This window comes from Carassius auratus, chromosome 50 (assembly GCF_003368295.1).
Source record: "Carassius auratus strain Wakin chromosome 50, ASM336829v1, whole genome shotgun sequence".
NCBI lineage: Eukaryota > Metazoa > Chordata > Actinopteri > Cypriniformes > Cyprinidae > Carassius > Carassius auratus.
In genome coordinates, this window is record NC_039292.1 from 1,096,045 (window position 1) to 1,114,533 (window position 18,489).

The 18,489-nt window shown below is 38.2% G+C and overlaps 2 protein-coding genes across 3 annotated transcripts; both read right to left on the bottom strand.

Moving 5' to 3' along the window:
* Positions 1 to 1,722: 1,722 nt before the first annotated feature.
* On the bottom strand, positions 1,723 to 6,310 carry LOC113066569 (loricrin-like). The gene is made up of 2 exons (XM_026238465.1): positions 6,203 to 6,310; positions 1,723 to 4,617 (listed from the first exon to the last, which is right to left on the bottom strand). Exon 2 carries the CDS (start codon positions 4,613 to 4,615, stop codon positions 3,011 to 3,013), a length of 1,605 nt encoding a protein of 534 aa, XP_026094250.1. The 5' UTR covers positions 4,616 to 4,617; positions 6,203 to 6,310; the 3' UTR covers positions 1,723 to 3,010.
* A 1,128-nt stretch (positions 6,311 to 7,438) lies between these two features.
* Positions 7,439 to 18,111, bottom strand: LOC113066571 (inner centromere protein-like). Of its 2 annotated transcripts, XM_026238467.1 has the most exons (21): positions 17,948 to 18,111; positions 17,011 to 17,160; positions 16,774 to 16,881; positions 15,485 to 16,086; positions 15,337 to 15,388; positions 15,148 to 15,220; positions 12,928 to 13,063; positions 12,801 to 12,837; positions 12,630 to 12,717; positions 12,262 to 12,399; positions 12,138 to 12,155; positions 11,146 to 11,255; positions 10,897 to 11,020; positions 10,667 to 10,789; positions 9,835 to 10,034; positions 9,651 to 9,753; positions 9,304 to 9,396; positions 8,494 to 8,580; positions 8,297 to 8,389; positions 7,897 to 8,044; positions 7,439 to 7,753 (listed from the first exon to the last, which is right to left on the bottom strand). In XM_026238467.1, the coding sequence occupies exons 2-21, from the start codon at positions 17,148 to 17,150 to the stop codon at positions 7,569 to 7,571; spliced, it is 2,658 nt and encodes an 885-aa protein (XP_026094252.1). In that variant the 5' UTR covers positions 17,151 to 17,160; positions 17,948 to 18,111; the 3' UTR covers positions 7,439 to 7,568. The 2 variants fall into 2 exon arrangements, with proteins under 2 accessions (XP_026094252.1, XP_026094253.1); XM_026238468.1 differs by lacking the exon at positions 12,138 to 12,155 and having other exon boundaries at positions 17,948 to 18,110.
* Between the last annotated feature and the right edge of the window lie 378 nt (positions 18,112 to 18,489).

The following is an 18,489-nucleotide window of genomic DNA, read 5'->3' on the forward strand; positions in this document are numbered from 1 at the left end:
GTAAAAACGCGCGTTTCATACATTTATATCTGAATTTATGTCAACCTATAGACTTTCAAATATCAAAATATCATGAATTCATATGTATTAGTGTACAAAATGACATAAAAACACATTTTCCTATTAAAACCGCGTGTCGCTGTAAAAATAGGCGTCGATTCTATTTCTAGCTTGCACGCGTTTTCCGCGCGTCTCACGCAGGCGGTCTGTAAGCTCTAACCTGTTAACATGGGAGCCGAATTAAAAACCGACACGCCACGCGGCTGAGACGCTTGCGCCACGCATCCAGTGTGTCGCCGGCCTAAAGCCCCATTCGCGCCGCGAGATCTCCAGACGCGCTTAAACGCACCTTTGCATTGATTTAACATTGAAATCATTCGCGCCAGACACTCTATTTGTGTTTGGTGTGAACACAGCTTAAGAGTGTTGTCCAGTGTTGGGCAGTTACGCGTAATGTCACGCATTACTTTTTAAATAAATTAACTCCGTTACCATTACCATATGGTACATTGCCGTTATTTTTTAAAAATGAATTTATTTTGACTGAAGTGCAGCCCAACCTGCTTGCAATAGCGACGCATTGTAGGATTAGTGGATGCCAACCACTGTAAACACAAAGACGCACTGTGTGCGTGTTTCCGTTTATTCGAGTATGTGCGGCAGTCATGGCGAGTCAAGGCAAGAGCAACACCTCAAAGTGGAAATGTGCTCATTATTTTACTTTAGTTGAGCATAAAGACAAAAACCTTTTAGTCAAATGTAAGTTGTGTCTTTCTGGTTCTAATGTCCTATCCTAGCCCATGAATTTCCAATCTTTGCGCTCAGATTTTGTAAACCGTACCCTCGGTTTTTGAATCTGTGCCCACGAATTCATAATCTGCGCGCGCACTTTCGCAATCCGTTCCCATGGATTTGTAAACTGTAGCTTACTCACGGATTCATGCAGCAAGCTCCTACATGTTAACATACAGTTTTAATGAATATTATTATGTGGAATGGGTCTCCACTTTACTACACTATATATATATATATATATATATATATATATACATACAGATACATTAATTGGAAATGCTAAAACCTCTTAATATTGCCAATTTTTTAATGCTTTTTTTTGGAGTTTATCTGTTTGTGGCATGTGTCAGTGTCTCATGTGTGATCTCGGTGGCATGTATGATGTCTCAAATTACATCATTAACAGAAACATATTATGATCTCTGTTTGTTTTTGTGTGTATGCGCCTGATTAACCACAGTAATGATCACCAAATATGGGATTTTCATCTCCCGTGATTCATTGTTGTGCTGAAGTCTTCATCCCAAGGGGTTAATTTTTATCCCAAAACCCCGGTGATGATAAATGGTTCTGACAGCTTTCGCTTTTACATGTTTTAACGTAATTAGTCCTGTATTTGAACTGTCAATCCTCATTGTCTTATAACCACAACAGGCTTGCAATTTTCCACTTAGGGTATAATTAAGTTGTGAATATGTCAACATGAGGATATCAAGTACACTTGAATGGATATCAAAGAAACCATCACGAGACATTGCACCATAACAGGGAGAAACTAGTTTTGCTTCAGGGACCAGATTCTGCAATGGATATCAAGAGGCATCTGTAAACAAGAATTGGAACAAACAGTAGGCCAAATTTACGGGTTTCAATAATGAGGGCAATGACTTTTCTAAAAATTAAAAAGTAAATAGGCAGACACAGAACTAAGGTGCATTTAATCACTTTAATCACGGTGATGGTAACATTATACACACTTTCAACATTCACAACATCTCAAAGGCATAACAATAAAGGCGTTAAGCATTGCCTTCTACTGGTCATCCAGTGTTTTTAGATAAATGATTTAGCAAAGTGCCAAGCTATGATGATAATCTACTTGAATGTTCAGCACTTATATTCAGAGAAACCACAGCACCAAGCAACTAATAAAGATCCAGCTTTATATAAAATGCTGTTTTATCTCATTGAGCTGACCTGCATTAGTGTTATATTTCATGTACATCTGATATGAATTAAACTATAGGACATACACAGTTAAAAACCAAACAGTTATGATCACAAAAACACTCACACAGAGAGAGTTTTAACGTTTTAAAACATAAGACGCAGAGAAGACGGAATGAAATAAAAACACAAGGAAATGGAGACTGTGTGTGTGTGTGTGTGTGTGTCTGTGTGTTTTAATTAGTTTTTTATTTGATACTGCATTTTGAAAATGCAGTGTTTATGTTTCTACTTCAAAAAGATTTAATGGTCAAAGACGTCCGTCTAGTCTATGTTTATACAGAAAAACAATGGAGTGGAATACAAAAACACATTCTTTGGGAATGTCCCCTAAAAAATATAAATACTAAAGCTAACAGTGGAGGACTGTGTAAAAACATTATGTTTATAATTAGAATTTAAAATAAATAAATACATCAGTAGAAAGTTAATCTCTAAGTTAAAAGTCCAAACAATCAAAGATAACACTACAACACAAAATATTACTACACATATAGGTTTGCCATCAGAACAGAGAACAGATCTGTTCTCAAAAGAACTGCCATGAGAACAGAACCAAGCTACAACAAAATAATCACGGTTAGTTGTAATTGTTGTTGCCACAGGAAAACAATAAGTCAAATGCCAATGCCATGCACAATTTTGTTTAAACTGAAGATAATAAAGGGTTCATGCGACATGCGGTTCACCAAAACACATGCAATAATGTGGCAGTGATGGAATGTGAACACTGTAAAAAGTAGATGTCTGCAAAAGTTTTTAGTTACTTTAGAAATTGCTCTAAGATGTGGGCTCATGACATATTGTTAGGTGGCTCATGTTGCAATTTAGTAGAGTAACTATATAGGAGTCATTGTTAGAGGTGTCCAATACCTTGTCCAAAGTCTCTAAACATCCTAGACAAATTCCTCAGATAACATGTGATGGGTGCGGACGATCCAGTTCTCAGTCTGACTCGATGGCTTTATGTGTAACTTTTTCCAGAATTTCAGTGAAGAAAAGGGACACTGAAGATTAGCGACAGAATGCTAGTAAAGAGTAGCATGACTCCATGGTTGAAGGGTCCAGGTATGTCACCACTACTGTTAATGCGATCTTGTATCTGTTTTTCTGCATGCTGTTCAGCATAGACCATGTAGAGCTCGACACAACGGCGTGCTTTCATTTGCTCAATCAGCACAGGATAGCCGATCTCCATAATGCTAACTGTGTCATCATAATCATCATCACCATCAGAAATTTTGTCCTGGGTTTGCTTTTGAGCTTCACTTGGTGTTTCAGGTGGGCTTGACGTTACAAATGAAGAGTTTCTGGCTGTGTCTCTTTCTGCAGTGCTATTGTTGCCTGTGGTGTTTTCTTGAGCACCAGTAGGATCATCGTCAACATCTGCTGCTTGAGCCTCAACAAAGTCAATGGATCTTCTCGATCTTCCATCCGTTTTCTCTCGGAGCAAGTCTGTCCTCTTAATACACTTGTCCATGAAGCTATCATAGGACTGTGGTGGAGGATTCTGGAAGATGTCATGAGGGTTAATGTTTCCTTGTCCGGCAGAAGTCGATCCAGCATCGCCTGGGCTTCGACCTTGAGAGTTTGTGTTCCCATTCACGCTACCTTCAGGAGGAGGCTGGCCGTAACGTTTGTACATGTAGTTATTGTAGTAGTATTCCTCCTGTGGGTTGTGGAAACTAAAACGGGGGCGGGGGAAACTTCCGAGGCCGTATCCTATAGCCATACCAGCCACTGCCCCAACCCCAGCCGCCATAATTGCCTGCTTGCCAAACCCCTGTGATTTATATGAAGGGGCCATACCCATGTTCTGCACTGACTGGGCGAAAGGTGATCTGCCGCCCTGTCCATAGCCACCGTAGTTGCCACCGTATCTTGGGCTCATGATTTTGTTGTTGGGGTTCCAGTAAGGATATTGTGCCGCTCCTGGATATCCACCTGCACCTGCTCCTGCAACACCTCCACCAAACTGGTTAGGGCTGGAACCTCCACGGACTGGATAACCTGGATAAGAGCCTCCAGCTGGGTAAGGATTTCCATATCCTCCGGCTTGTCCAGGGTACCTGTTGGGGTTCGAACCTGCTCCTGGATATGATCCTCCCCCTGGGTAACCACCTTGTGCTGGGTAACCACTACGCCCTGGGTAGTTACCTTGTGGGTAACCACCTTGAGCGGGGTAACCACCTTGGGGCGGGTAACCACCTTGGGCGGGATAACCACCTTGGGCTGGATTGCCACCACGTCCTGGGTAGCTACCTTGGTTGGGGTATCCTTGACCTGGGTTAGAGCCTGCTGGTGGATATCTGCCCTGCGGCGGATACCCACCACCAGTACCAGGGTAGGGCGGTGGATTCTGGTTTGGTACTTGAGGTTGCCTAGGATAGTTTCCAGGGGACGAGTGTGTCCCGCCACGTGATGAAGTGCCTTTATTGCTGCTGCTACCTTGGCTTCCTGTGCTGCTTCCACCTTTGTTTGAGCTTCCGCTACTTTTGCCCCAGCCGAGTCCACCTTTACTGCCACTCCCTCGTTTGGCCTCACCTGACACCACAAGAGCCATACAGAGAAACACTACTGTTAGGCGACCCATTTCTGAAAAAGAGAGAGAGGTTCAATGAAAAGAGATTATTTTCAAAATTGTGAAATGAGATGTGTAAATAACTGTGAAGTGTTTTGACTGGAAATGATATTGGCGTCAACCTACAGCCAGTGAGAGTGCACAATAAAAGGCAAGGGAAAGTTCAGGAGGATGAGTCATAATAGATGTGCAACAGAACACCAGCAATTAACCATTCTCTCTCCTTCATATTCTACTTTATTTTTATTTTTCACTGCAAATCTGTGTAGACAACTTGAATTGCAAACTTTTACCAATTTACATTTATCAGACGCTTTTATCCAAAGCAACTTACAGTGCATTCAGGCTATAATTATTATATATTTTTTTACCAGTATGGGTGTTCCCTGGGAATCAAACCAATGATCTTTTTGCCCTATTAACACAATAATCTACCACTGAGCCACAAGGAAACATGGCAAGTGTTCCTATGTTTTATCACTTACTTTCAATACATAGGTTGCATGACCAAAATAAAACATACTGACACACATTCATACATAATGAAAGATTTGAAGGAAAATTAAGAACTTTTACTGAACTGAACTGTGTTATCTCAGTGCAAGGGCATTTTCCATAAATTTTGGGGTGGGGCAAGTTGTCACTTTTTTTTTTAAATGTTAAAAATTATATATTTATTACAATATTTGTTGGTCAAAACAATGTTTTGTCTTTTGTCTTTTATTTTTTTTAGCTATTATAACGATTATCACCATGCATTGTGAAAACATGCCCTGCAATAGTGTAAACTTGAACCATTTCTTTCCTTTTGTTTTCTCAGAATAGTCAAGACCTTGTAGTTTGTGTCTCTACAGAATTTGACTCCAAAAATAATCCAATCCTATCAAAATTTAACTGGAGCAAAAGCGTGACAACTAGCCCCGGTCACATCTACAGTGCGCAGATTTATGGTAACAAAAGTTGTGACGTCATCCTGCATTATTTCACAATGATGATGTAGTTTAACAATCTAAAAACAGTCTGTTTATCACGTTCCTCTGAATATCTTGGTACCTGCGTGACAGGAATGAAAAGTCTGTGTGTGTGTGTGTGTGTGTGTGTGTGTGTGTGTGTATTTGTGTAACTGTCATTGTACGGAGGCCATGTCCGACATCTTTTCACGGCTTTACGTCAAGATCTGTTTTCATACAGTCTATAAAGATGCTCAGTACAAAATGTAATCTAAATACTACATATATTCGACAGTATCAAACAGAATTCAATATAATATCGCCAAAGACAACACGCAATTGTTTTGTTTTCTTTTTACACAACATTACTTAATTATTTAACAAATGGTTAAGGAAAGTAGGCTATTGTATATCACATGTAAACATGTAGAGTGTCGAAATTCTCATTCATAATAAATATAAAAAAAACATCAGTCCGCTTGTCCCACATAAATTCACAAGAGCTTTAAAATAGCGGGACTATATTAGGCGTGTGGCCGTCAACTGCACCTGTTATTATAAAGCAAAACGAGCAGTAAACCAGTGACCAATCATAACACAGCCAGCTCTGTTTATTCCAATAATAAACGTGTTTTAATCGCTAACGTACCTGCGTGTTGATTTCAGATCGTTCTCTCTGATGATTGCTGTCCCTTGGATGCGCGACGCCGTCAGTGACGATGAAACTTTCCACTGGGGTGCGCGTTCATGAGAGGAGGGACTGCCGTTATCTGCGCATGCGCACTGTCCGTAATCCAGAACCGTCTTGGAGATTCTAGCCAGAGTCACTAACATAATTATACATTTAGCAAATGCCTTTTCTCAGCGTATACTTTTGGATGTTTATCAAAACACTTTACAGCCAGAAGTACACATTTCTGCTGGTCATTCAAGTCTGTGGTGGGTTTCAAGATAGAAAATAAAGAGGAATAAAATACGTCTTGTATTTACATCTTCAAGACGTATTTTTAGTGTTTGCTCATCTGCAATATATCTATAGGAAGTTTCCAATCAGATGTTAAGTAGACGTTTAGAAGATGTCTATGTGATTTATAATGTTTACATCTTAAAGACGTCTCTATCATTTGTTTGCACAGATGCTTTCAGATCAAGCGATGTTTAGCAGACCTCTTGTAGATGTGCGGAGTTATAATCACCAAGTAAAAATACGCCTAATTTAAGTTTTATACTCCAGTTTGAGCAAATGTGAAGATCTGTACCAATGTCTATAAAATGATAGTTAAATTACAAATATTATATTTGTTTCGTGATTTTCTTAATGATTGTCTGTCTCACTCCTTTCTATAATGTTACATTAAATTACAAAAATCAGTTCAATATTTGAGAAAATACTTAAAAGTAGATTTTATAATGCAGGCTAACAGTCAATCTTAAAATGGCAAATTGGCTCTTAATTTCCATTGTTATTAAAAATATTAAAATGCTATGAATTAAATGTACGTTTATGTCAAAGAAATTTAGACATCCATAATGAACTACTAAAAGTAATTGAACACACATTTAGAAATTACACCTTTTATTAACAGTCCAGAGTATTTCTGACACGCTCCATGAAGTGAATTTTGTATGCAAACGCCATACCCATATTTTCTACATCATCACATTGGTAGCAGCTCATGTGTACACGTTCAAATTTATTACATGTGATGCTATATTTAAATACATGGGTGACAAAGTAGTCCCATTAAAAAAAAAAAAGAATAATGGGGAGGTTAATTAAACCAAGCCCGTCTCCATTTGCCCTCAGTGTCAGAAAACTCCCATCAAACCCATCTTCTTTTATGTAATCTAAATTACACATTCTGCTCTTTCCCCCAAAAATCTAACCTACTTACATATATATATATTTTTAAAAGGCTTTATTACAGTGTGCTTCGAGAATAAAAGACAACAACATAAAAAATACGACAGAATAAAAGTAGGAAAAACACACACAAAAAAAGTACATCTGCTTATTAATTGCCCAGATTTCCCAAACGTGGTGGAGAATGCCATACAGCAGAACTAGTGCGTTTAAAGAAGCGAGGCTTGGTCCGCCTGAAGATCGTCTCCAGTTTGGGCGGTTCAGGTTCTCCGAAATATGAATTGAGATCCAGTGGATTGTAATAGTGCTTCATGATGGCTTGCTGCAACTGCATACCTGTACAAAACACACATCATTATAGAGTAGCAATGGTGTAGACACTACAGAATAAATATGAGCTGATAGTTCATGCTAAGCGTTACAATGGTATATCCAAACTATAAAAACACATTTCCAGTAGTTGCCAAGAAGTGTCATACCCTCAGCCCAGGATGGGATGGGTTTCCTGGGCGCAGATTCATCATCTGTGGAGTCATCACTGTTCTGATCCATCCCGTAATCTTCAGGATTCACTAAAACAGTCACTTTCTGGCCTTTAGGGGTGATCTGGTATGACTGTGGAGATTGCTGGGAAATAAACATAAAACGAGATGGGGTCAGAAACCAGCTGAGATTGGTTTTTGTGTTTCTAAGCAAACAGAAAAACTAATTTAGAAGTTGTCGTCGTCAGTGGATTATATTACAAGGAAAAAATATCCCAAGTGGAAATTTAAGACTGCATTGATTTCATTTACTGGGAACTATTTTGTGCTTAGTAATTTTATCCAACATTTTCCATACTTCAGCATGGGGGAAAAGACAAACAACCGCTGCTCTGACCTCAATGTCCACGGTCACGTTTAGTCCAGCTCCGTGATCTACGGTCTTATTGTGAGCTGCTCCTTTCCCTACTGGAGTTTTCAGAAGAGAGCTCTACGGAGGTGGAACAAGAGCTTTAGTACGTTTATTAAATACTTAGCATTTAGTACAACACAAATGAACAGCATGGAAAGATCTGGGAAAGCAAAGGTCTTTACCTCAATGTCTACAGTCGTGTTTAGAGCCGAACTCTTAGTTACAGTTGTGTTGAGCACATTAGCTGCATGCGTTTTTGTGGCAGAGACCTGTTGATAAAATAAAAAATAAAATAAAAAAGCACTTTAAAATGGATTTCGATTCTTCCAGATATAAGTTATAAATGAAAAAAATAAAATAAAGTTTATAATATACACACACAACCAAAAAAAAAAAAAATATAATAATAATCACCCTGAAGCACAATATATATATATATGTATGTATATATATATATATATATATATATATATATATATATATATATATATGTGTGTGTGTGACCCTGAAGCACAAAAGTAGTCTGAAGTCTCTGGGGTATATTTATAGCAATAGCCAACAATACTTAGTATGGGGCAGAATTAATGATTTTTATTTACGTCAAAAATCATTAGGATATTAAGTGAAAATCATGTTCCATGAGGATATTTTATAAAAAAAAAAAATCAAAACTTAATTGTTTGATTAGTAATACGCATTGCTAAGAATTAATTTGAACAACTTTACAGATGTTTTTTTTTTTTTTTTGCACCTTCAGATTCCAGATTTTCAATTAGTTGCGTCTCAGCCAAATATAGTCTTCCTAACAAACCACACATCAATGGAGAGATCATTTATTCAGCTTTCAGATGATGCATACACCTCAAATTCGAAAAATTGACACTCAAGGGTCACACACACACACACACACACACACACACACACAGCTAATTAAAAATTACAAAATACTATAAGAGTACATAATGGTTAAAACCCGAACAAACGGACTTCACCTGTGCTGTAGCTGTAGGGAGCGCCGGGGCACAGGCTGCAGCAGCACGTCTCCGTTCAGCTTCTCTCTCCTCTTCAGCCTTTCTCTGCTCTTCCTGTTAAAGGAACACATTTGATAGGATTTTGGGATGGTTATGTAACACAAGTGTCAGGTACTACACCTTACATAATTGTAGATAATCTGTCCTTAATAAATAAATGAATAAAAATTAGTGCAGTACAGCAGAAGGCATCACGTTTAATATATAGTAACAAGGAGCTTGATTTTGGACAAATGACATGCCACATGACAGAAATAGGAAAAGCACCAATCAACCGTCATTTGGATAACAAACAACAGAACTCTCACCATCTTCCTCTTCTCCTCCTCCAGCTCCCTCCTCTCTTTCTCTCTGGCTGCTCTCTCCAGTTCCTTCTGAAGAGCGATAGCCTTCTCTCGCTCTAGTCTTTCTCTGCAAGACACAAACATGCATATTTAGTATCTTTAAATGTCCTTGTATCATTTTAAACATGCACAGAAAATTAACACCAACTTCTCAGCTGCAGCCTGTCTTTCTCGCTCTCGCTCGCGTTCTCTTTCCCGCTCTCGTTCACGCTCCCTCTCTTTCTCCCGCTCTTGTTCTTTCTTCAGCTCCAGAGCGCGTGTGGCCTCGGCCAGTTTACGAGCCTTCTCTCGCTCCTCTTCAGCCTTGCGTTTGGCCAGCATCTCCTGGTGTCGCTGCTCCTCTTCCTCCTGAAGAAAAAGACAAGAAAGTAAACGATTAAAACGGTTAAGTTTAAGTACATGAACTACAATTAGCAACAAATAATAAAATTCAATAAATTATACAAGTTTGGTGTGTGTATGTATATATATATATATATAAAAATCACTTTTATTCATGAATGCATTAAATTGATACAAGGTGCCAATAAAAACATTTCTAGATTTTTATTTCAAATTATCAATTTTAAAATGTAATATTTCATAATATTACAGTTCAAAAAAAAAAAAAAAAAAAAAGCATGAGAAATGTTTTCTAAAACGTAAATCTATAGATAAAATACATCTATCATATCAGTTTCTATATTACTTGCTATTGGACTGAAAAGTTGTTGCAAAAATAAGCACACTTTCATTCTAGAAAGTATAACTTTCTAGTGTTCCTGTAGCTCAAGTGGTAGAGTATTGCGTTATCAAGCGCAGGGTTGGGGGTTCGATTCCCCGGGAACACATGATAGGTAAAAGTTGATAGCCTGAATGCACTGTAAGTCGGATAAAAGCGTCTGCTAAATGCATAAATTCATTATTTGTTGGTCATCCATGACCTACACAGAATTTCTTTAAACTTGGACTCTCCACTTTCATTGTTCAGGTTGACTTACAACTTGCTGAAGTTTCTTTTGTCTGGCTGCCTCTTCCTGTTTTTTGCGCAGCTCCAGGTCTTCCTGTCGTTTAGTGGCCACCTTCCTCTTGGCTTTCTCCTCAGCCAAACGCTCAACACGCAGCTGAGAGAGCGAGAGAGAGAGAGAGAGAGAGAGAAACAATAGAGTTGATGAAAAACGTAACACTGCACTTAACACTATAAAAGTTACTAAGGTTTTTTTTTCAGCACCATGTCATTTTTCTTCTCCAGCTGTGCCATCTTTTCTTCAATCTTCTTTTTCTTTTCTTGCTCCTTCTCCTTTTCACCTTTCACTCGAGCCTCAACAACCCGTTTCAAACGCTCGTCCCGCTTCCTAAAGCGGACAGAATTCACTTTTGAGTCCTGATTTGAATTCACATTGAAACTAGATCAATATTTCAGCTTTATTGAATAGTCCCAAATCGATCAAAGGCTAATGCATATACGAAACTTTCCCACCTTTTAATTTCTTCCTGTTTCATTCGTCTCTCCTCCTCGATCTTCTTCTTTCGTTCGTTCTCTTGTTCTATTTTCTTGTTCAAGGCGTCCCACTTCTGCCGTTCTCGCTCCTTGAGGAAAAGTGACAATTTTAGAGTAATCATAAAAACAAACAAACATAAACCTTGGAGCAACTAAGTGAGTGACTCAGGTTTTAAACGATGATGATGATGAAAGCTTGAGTTAAACACATGAGGACAGGTTCTTTTGCTTTATGTGAAAAGCAGTGATTAAAAAATACAGATGGATATCTCGGATACAAAAAGGGGTGTATGTGAACTTCCCAATGCACAAAGACACACATCCATACACCACATGAGTGATAAGGTTAATCGGACAAAGTCTGAATGGTACAGTGGCAGATCCATTTCGGTTTAGAGACAAAGTGCCCATTAAAAGTGTTTCTCTACCGTTTAAAGGTTTGGGACCAGTAATACTTCTTTGTTCTCCATTTCCTCTTCTACTCACCAAGGCTGCATTTAATAAATCCAGTAAAAACTGTAATACTGTAAAATAATACTATTTAAAATAACTTTTCTATTTGAATATTTAAAAATGAAATTCCTGTGATGCACAGCTGTATTTTCAGCATCATTCCTCCAGTCTTCAGTGTCACATGATCTTCAGAAATCAGTATAATATGCAGATTTACTGCTCAAGAAACATTTCTGATTATTATCAATGTTGAAAACATGTTGAGCTTCTTAATTGTTGTGCAAATGGAGGAATGTTCTTTTTAATTAATAATAATGATAAAAAAACAGCTCAATTTTTTTTACCAATTTAATGCAAACTTGCTGAATAACCAATAAAAACCATAAAAATATTACCAACCCATAAACGTTTGAACGGTAGTGTTAAGTAACCAACAAACAATGACCTCTCATAATGCAGGAACAGTCAAACAGAAATAAATAGTTTTGACCGACTCTGATTCACTGGGTTATACTCACCACAGATCCAGAGCCCAACTGAGAGGGAAAGACAGGAAGTACAATTACCTACTAAAACAACTTCTTCATTTCTAGCAGCACAGTGTATTAGACTACTCAGAAACACAAAAATATCCCTGCTCACCTTGACGTCAGTTTTGGTGGCAGATTGTTTGATGAAGGACTTCATGATGTTGCTGCGTCCCAGAGAGCCAGGCGTCATCATCAGCATCTGGTTCTTCTGCACAGTGTGCATGAACGAGCGCATGTGTGGAGCCACACTCTACAACAAATGGACACATAATACATTGACTGGTCTGATTGAAGACTTGTTAATCCAATCCTCAAGAAGCTAGCCACAAATCATTTAAATTTTTTTTTACGAATGCAGAAAACCACAGACAATTGTAATGTGGACTTCTGAGGAAAGCATTTCTCAAAAGACGGTTTTGGCTTCATAATGGATTAATTTTGGTGGATGGGCACCATTACTGTGGTCAGAGATGCTCATACCGTGAGGCACTTCTTTGGAGGAGATTGTTTCTTCTTGGGTGTGTTGATTTCCTGTGCTGCGAGACGCTTTAAGCCTAAACGTGTAGGCCTGACAGAAAAGCACAAAGACTAGTAAAAAACAAATGTTAACCATTTACTATAATGAGGAAAACTAATTAACGGTTTGCTCACCGGCCATCTCCTTTGGATTTTGACCCTCCACTGTCATCTATAACAGGATAACAAATAATTTAAATCTTACTTGTCAGCCCCAGAATACGTTTGGTATATAATATCAGCAGATATGTTAGACATGCACCGGTTTCTGAAGTACGAGCCATGGATCGCGTGAAGCGATAGTTCTCAGTGGTGCTGGGAGATTCAGCAATCTCTTCTGGAACTTGGTCTTCGTTTACCTTGGGTTCCTTCACTTCAGTCTTCTCGGGTTCAGGATCCTTTGAAATCACACAGTCATCAGTTATTTTAAAATTGCACCATGCAATTGTTCACATTAAGAGCTATAAAGTTAAATTTAGCACTTTGCACAAGTCTAATGCCATTACTATTTTAACCAACAAAATAATTGTTTTTAAGATGCATTTCCCAAAAGCACCATGTAGATCATAGATCCATTGCTTCCAATGGTCTTTACAATCAACTTATCTAGAGATGCTTTTGAGAAATGCAGTCAAGTTAGTTCCATCTTTTCCTGTAGTGTGTCAGTAGGAAATATAATTTTACATTTCCAAACATTAATTTTGCCATTAATTGTAATATTCCAGTGAGACTTTTGTATGCACCCCTAAGCGCTTAAAATGGAGCGCAGCTGGAAGAAAACAAAACTAGAGGTATTTTGTATTACATGGAAGGAAAGTACTTTTACATAAAAGAAGATCCTAAAAAATGGCTAGATTTGCTTACTTTTAGTTTCTTTCTCGATTTTCCTGGTTGCATTCACACTAACAAACTAGAACTAATAGGTGACGTAAGGCGGCGGACAGCAACGTCATTTAAGCACAGAATTCAGCAACGTAAACAACAAAAGGATGGAGGATACCATTAACAGAGTTGTGTTTTTTATTGATATACTGGCTTTCGTGAGACTGTAGACGTAGAAATGCATGTTATAAAATGTATGCAATAAACCATAGAACTACAACAAAATCTACTACTGCAACTTGCATTTCTACATACGATCGAGTATGAGAAAAGAGCACAAATTCTGCGATTGTCCATTTATCGCCATTTTCTTTTTTGTTGCCTACTGTAAACTGCTCTGTGAAAAATAAATTGTTGTGCATTTATCCGACTTTTTAAAAATGGCAGTTACCAGCATTTTCCCACATGCATTCGTCCAATCAACATACACTTGCGTCACTGGTAGTTCCTATAGCAGTGTGAAAGGGGCTATAGATCCTCTTCTGAATATCATTAATTCATCATTGTCATTAGGAAATGTAACAAAAACCTTCAAACTGGCTGTTATTAAACCTCATTTAAAAATAAATAAATAAAAAAATGAAAAGAATTGATCCTGGAGAGTTAATTACACCGATCTCAAGTATCAAAGCTCAGTACTGAGACCGTTACTTTTACATGACGCTTTACATGTTACCCTTGGGAGATATCATCAGGAAACATGCAATTAGCTCCCACTGTTATGCTGATGATACTCACTCAGCTATACATTTCTTATTCATAGCTGATTAAATAAAAAATAAACTGGTTCACTAAAAATTTAGTCCGTAAAACTTGTTTGAATTGATAAAAAAAAAAAAGTTTTAATTATCAGACCAAAATCATCTGAATTTAATAATCTAGAACACGGTCTAACAATTGACGGCTACTGTCAAGTCTTCGTCATCAGTTAGGAACCTAGGTGTGTTATTTGACATCAACCTTTCCATTGAAAGTCATGTTTCTGGCATTTGTAAAACCACATTTTTCCATCTTAAAATGTATATCTATATTACTACCTATGCTCTCAATGTCAAATGCAGAGCCACAGAGACAGATCCTCAGCAAAGACTAGATACCTACAAATGTGAGATCCTTGTGCATACAAAAATCTCACTGGATTACAACAATTAATGGCAAAAGTAATGTTTGGAAAGTAAACTGATATTTTCTATTGACACTACAGCAAAAGATAGAAATAACCGGTTTAAAACCATTTTTGATGATGAAAATACTTACGGCCAAAGACATTTGTTCAGTTCTCTATACGAGGATATTTATTAAGAGTGTGCTGCAGTCTTCTCTTCAGCTGCTTTAAATGGTCAAACTCTTTGAGGTTGAGTCAATTGCTGTAAAATGTCTGTATTGTTCACAGCTTCAAAATGTTTGTTTTTTTTTAATCATCAATTATATTTTTCCTCTGTAACATCATCATTATAGCTGAGGCTATATACAGCTTACATTTTGAACGATTTAGAGAACTTTGTAGTTATTGTCCTTTGTGTAAATGGGTCTTAAATCTGTCTCGTGTCTCTCTTATTAGCTAAGGTAAATTGAAACCAGAGCAGAAACTGGTTCTCACCTCAGTTTGGACGATTTCTGGTTGAGGTTTGGTTTCAGTGGCTGATTCGGTCACCATTTGCGGTGCATCATTCCTAAAACGGAGCAATTAAAGGGTGTTTAAAATATCTCAACTGGTAACTGAAAGGTTGTGGGTTTGAATCCCAAAAGAAACGATTCAACAACTAAAACAAAAAGCAAAAGCACTCACGGTTCTTCTTTGTTCTCCATTTCCTCAGTACCATCATCCATACAAATGTCCCCTGGATAGAGCAAAGAGGACATAGATGTCATCATAAAGTTAGGGAAATTTTAAACAGCACAAATGATAAAGAGACAATAGTTTAGCTTAGTCTCACCGCTGACGGAGCTGCTGCAGGTCGAGTTTCCCAGTCTGGCTTTCTTCTTCAGGAAAGAGCGTCGGGACGCCCTGCGAACAGCTTCCTGGGTCATGCTATGCCTGAGGCCGACCAGAGAACGGCGCACCACCAACGAGCGCCGAACTGACGTCCGAGTCGATTCGTGAGATGTCGTCTGCAACTCTGATGCAGCGATGGGGATTTTATTAGCAGACCGTCCCGGAGACACACCGGCGTTCAGCAGTGAATCCGCACTCAGACGCTCCGAGGAGGGAATCCTCACCATGGCTTCAGACACCAGGATCTGATGCTGACTGGAGTCTGAATCCTGCACCTCAACGGCTTCTTTCACTTCTGGAATGTTATCGGTCACTTCTTCCACCTCCTTGGCTTTGGCACCGCCTTTGTTTCGGGTGCTGCGCTTGACAGGTTGGGTTTCAGCCGGGGCGGTGGTTTTGTTGCGGCGCGTGCGACGAGCAGGTTCCTCCATCAGGCTCTCAGAGCCGTCGTTCTGCACGTGTGACGAAACAAGCTCAGAGATGCTGTTCAGAGTCATCTGGACCGAGGAACGACGCAGGTTGCTGCGTTTCCCCTTGGAGAAACTACAGAGAGACAATGACATCATAAACTACATCACTATAGGAAAAACATGACAATTTGAGTTCATGTATATTAAAGAAAAGTCAAACAGAATAATGTTTTTTTTGATAGTGCTGGAGTTTTTACGAGCTTTGCAAAGACTCATATTTTAAAACATGAAAAACTTCGTACTAAGATTGTTTTTGTTTTATTTCAGTTATGCATTTTGCAAATGCTTTAATGCAAATGACTTTCATCACAGTCAAAGTAAACATTTGACCAGCTCTTGCATTTCCTATGAATATAAACCCATGACCTTGGCGTTGCTGGGGTTTGATCTACAGGAATGTAGGGCTGCACAATTAATCCAAATAAAATATTGACTTGTGATATTTTTATCTACTCACAAAGGCTGCTAAATATAGCAGAGAATCTGTAAGATCACAAGCAGTTTTCTGTTAAAAAAAGTTTGATGTATATCCATTTCTTGTGTTGTTTATCTATGTCTACAGGAATGCACAATTATAAATTAATATTAATTAAATGAATATTCAATTAATGCATTCATGAACATAGAAGACCTGTCAAAAACCACCTAGATTGTAAAAAATAAACGACTTAATTTGAACAATATCAAAAATCTGTTGCTGTAAGCCTATAAAAATGTTTCTGTACCATGCAAATAAATAAAGGCAATGGGAAAACCTCACCGTCTTTTGCTGCGAGACTCATTGAGCTCCATCGACACCCGTTTCCGGCGGTTTGTCTTTTTCTGTGATGGAGTCTTTGGCATGAGTTCTGGCTCGGTGCTGAAGTCACTGTACAACAAAACATCTTTTTTATGAACATTTCTAATAATGATTCTCACAAATACACACAAAGTGACACGCCAATAAATAAATTTGGGGCCTGACACAAGTGTACAACATATTTACAGGGTCTCTCACCTGGAAAACATGCGATAGGCTTCCTGCTGGATTTCCTCCAGCCACACCATGTGGACATTGTCTATTTCTTTGGTAAAATCCTGCAGCTTTCCATTAAAAACCTCCATAAGGGAGCGTGTGGCTTCCGGCAAGGAACTCATGTTGGCAACCCTGGAAACACAGAAGGAAATGTCTTGGTTTGGCAAACATGACTAATAAAGCAAGTGTGAAGAGTGGCATTTTGGGGTTTAAAAAACATATGCATGCAACTGATCTCAAACTGACTTTACATTATGACTCCACTGGGTAATTTTGTCAAGTTGTCATTTTGAAAAAAAAAAACACTTGTTTACTTTGTGCTTCAGGGAAAATTGAAAAACACGAGTTTGCTTTTCCGTGGTGAACTTGACAACAAAGAGCTAAAGACTCATTAATATTCACATGCATTTCGTTTGGATCCAGATGTAGCATGGAAACCCGTTTATTTGACATCTGTCGAATGTTACAACAAAGAAATTGAGCATTTATTAGACGGTGTTTTTTTTCTCAAAACAATGAAAAATCGTTCCACTGATTTATAGATTACTGCATCCTTATCATTTAGGATTAAGTTAACACTTTCAAGAGTTAAATCATTATCTGATTTTTTCTCTCTCTCTCTCGCGTTTCTTTGTTCAAAATAACAAAACGTAAACATTTAAAAAATATATTTTTATAAAATTTAATCTTTATTCCAAACTCAATCCGAACACAGCAGCAGATGACATGCTTCTATATAATAAAACAAATCTATCATATTTCGGTTGTTGCATTTGTGACGTCAGAATATCTTAAAATTACACAAAATAGCATGCGAATACCTAAAACGTAAAATTATTTCTGACCTCATTAAGAATCCATAACCAACCTAACTTAGCTCATTTAAACAGCGAAATAATACATTTTAAACGGCATCTACCTCTTATGCACGATAGCACTGCAAAAACAAAGACTTGATGATCCAAAGTTATGATCCTTGCTTCTATTTTGTTTATAAACATCAGATGTTAATTTATCATTAGAAGCTACTTTCTGTCTTCGGCTCCTCTGTCTCTTGTTTTTCAGCCACCCGCTCAAAACGGTTTAAATAGTTTAAAATTCTGCTCTGACGAATAATACGCTACGAACCGCCCGATTCTGGGTGGGATCAAAGAATCCGTGTGTGCTAATGAACAACACGACTGTCTGTCACGTCAAGCTCGGCCAATCACAATGAAGAACAGTTAGGCAAGGACGAGCTGTGCTCTCATTGGATGATACGCATGTCTGTCATTGATTCAAACCGAAGGTTCGCAGGAAGAGTGCATTAAAGTCCCCGCCTCCATCGTGACGTGCACATTCCGTCTGAAAACACAGCAAAACATAACGAGTTCCGTTTTGTTTATATAAATCTCGTTCATTTTATTAAACACAAAACCAGATCATTTTGCCACTTCTTAAAATTTCCCAGAAGTTTTGTAC

Excerpts from the sequence above, each read along its gene's own strand:
- LOC113066569 (XM_026238465.1), bottom strand. The coding sequence starts at position 4,615 with ATGGGTCGCCTAACAGTAGTGTTTCTCTGTATGGCTCTTGTGGTGTCA.
- LOC113066571 (XM_026238467.1), bottom strand. The coding sequence starts at position 17,150 with ATGAGTTCCTTGCCGGAAGCCACACGCTCCCTTATGGAGGTTTTTAAT. Across the intron at positions 13,064-15,147 it reads CAGAAATCGTCCAAACTGAG|GATCCTGAACCCGAGAAGAC; the intron begins GTGAGAACCAGT and ends GTGATTTCAAAG. Across the intron at positions 12,718-12,800 it reads AAATCCAAAGGAGATGGCCG|GCCTACACGTTTAGGCTTAA; the intron begins GTGAGCAAACCG and ends CTTTTCTGTCAG.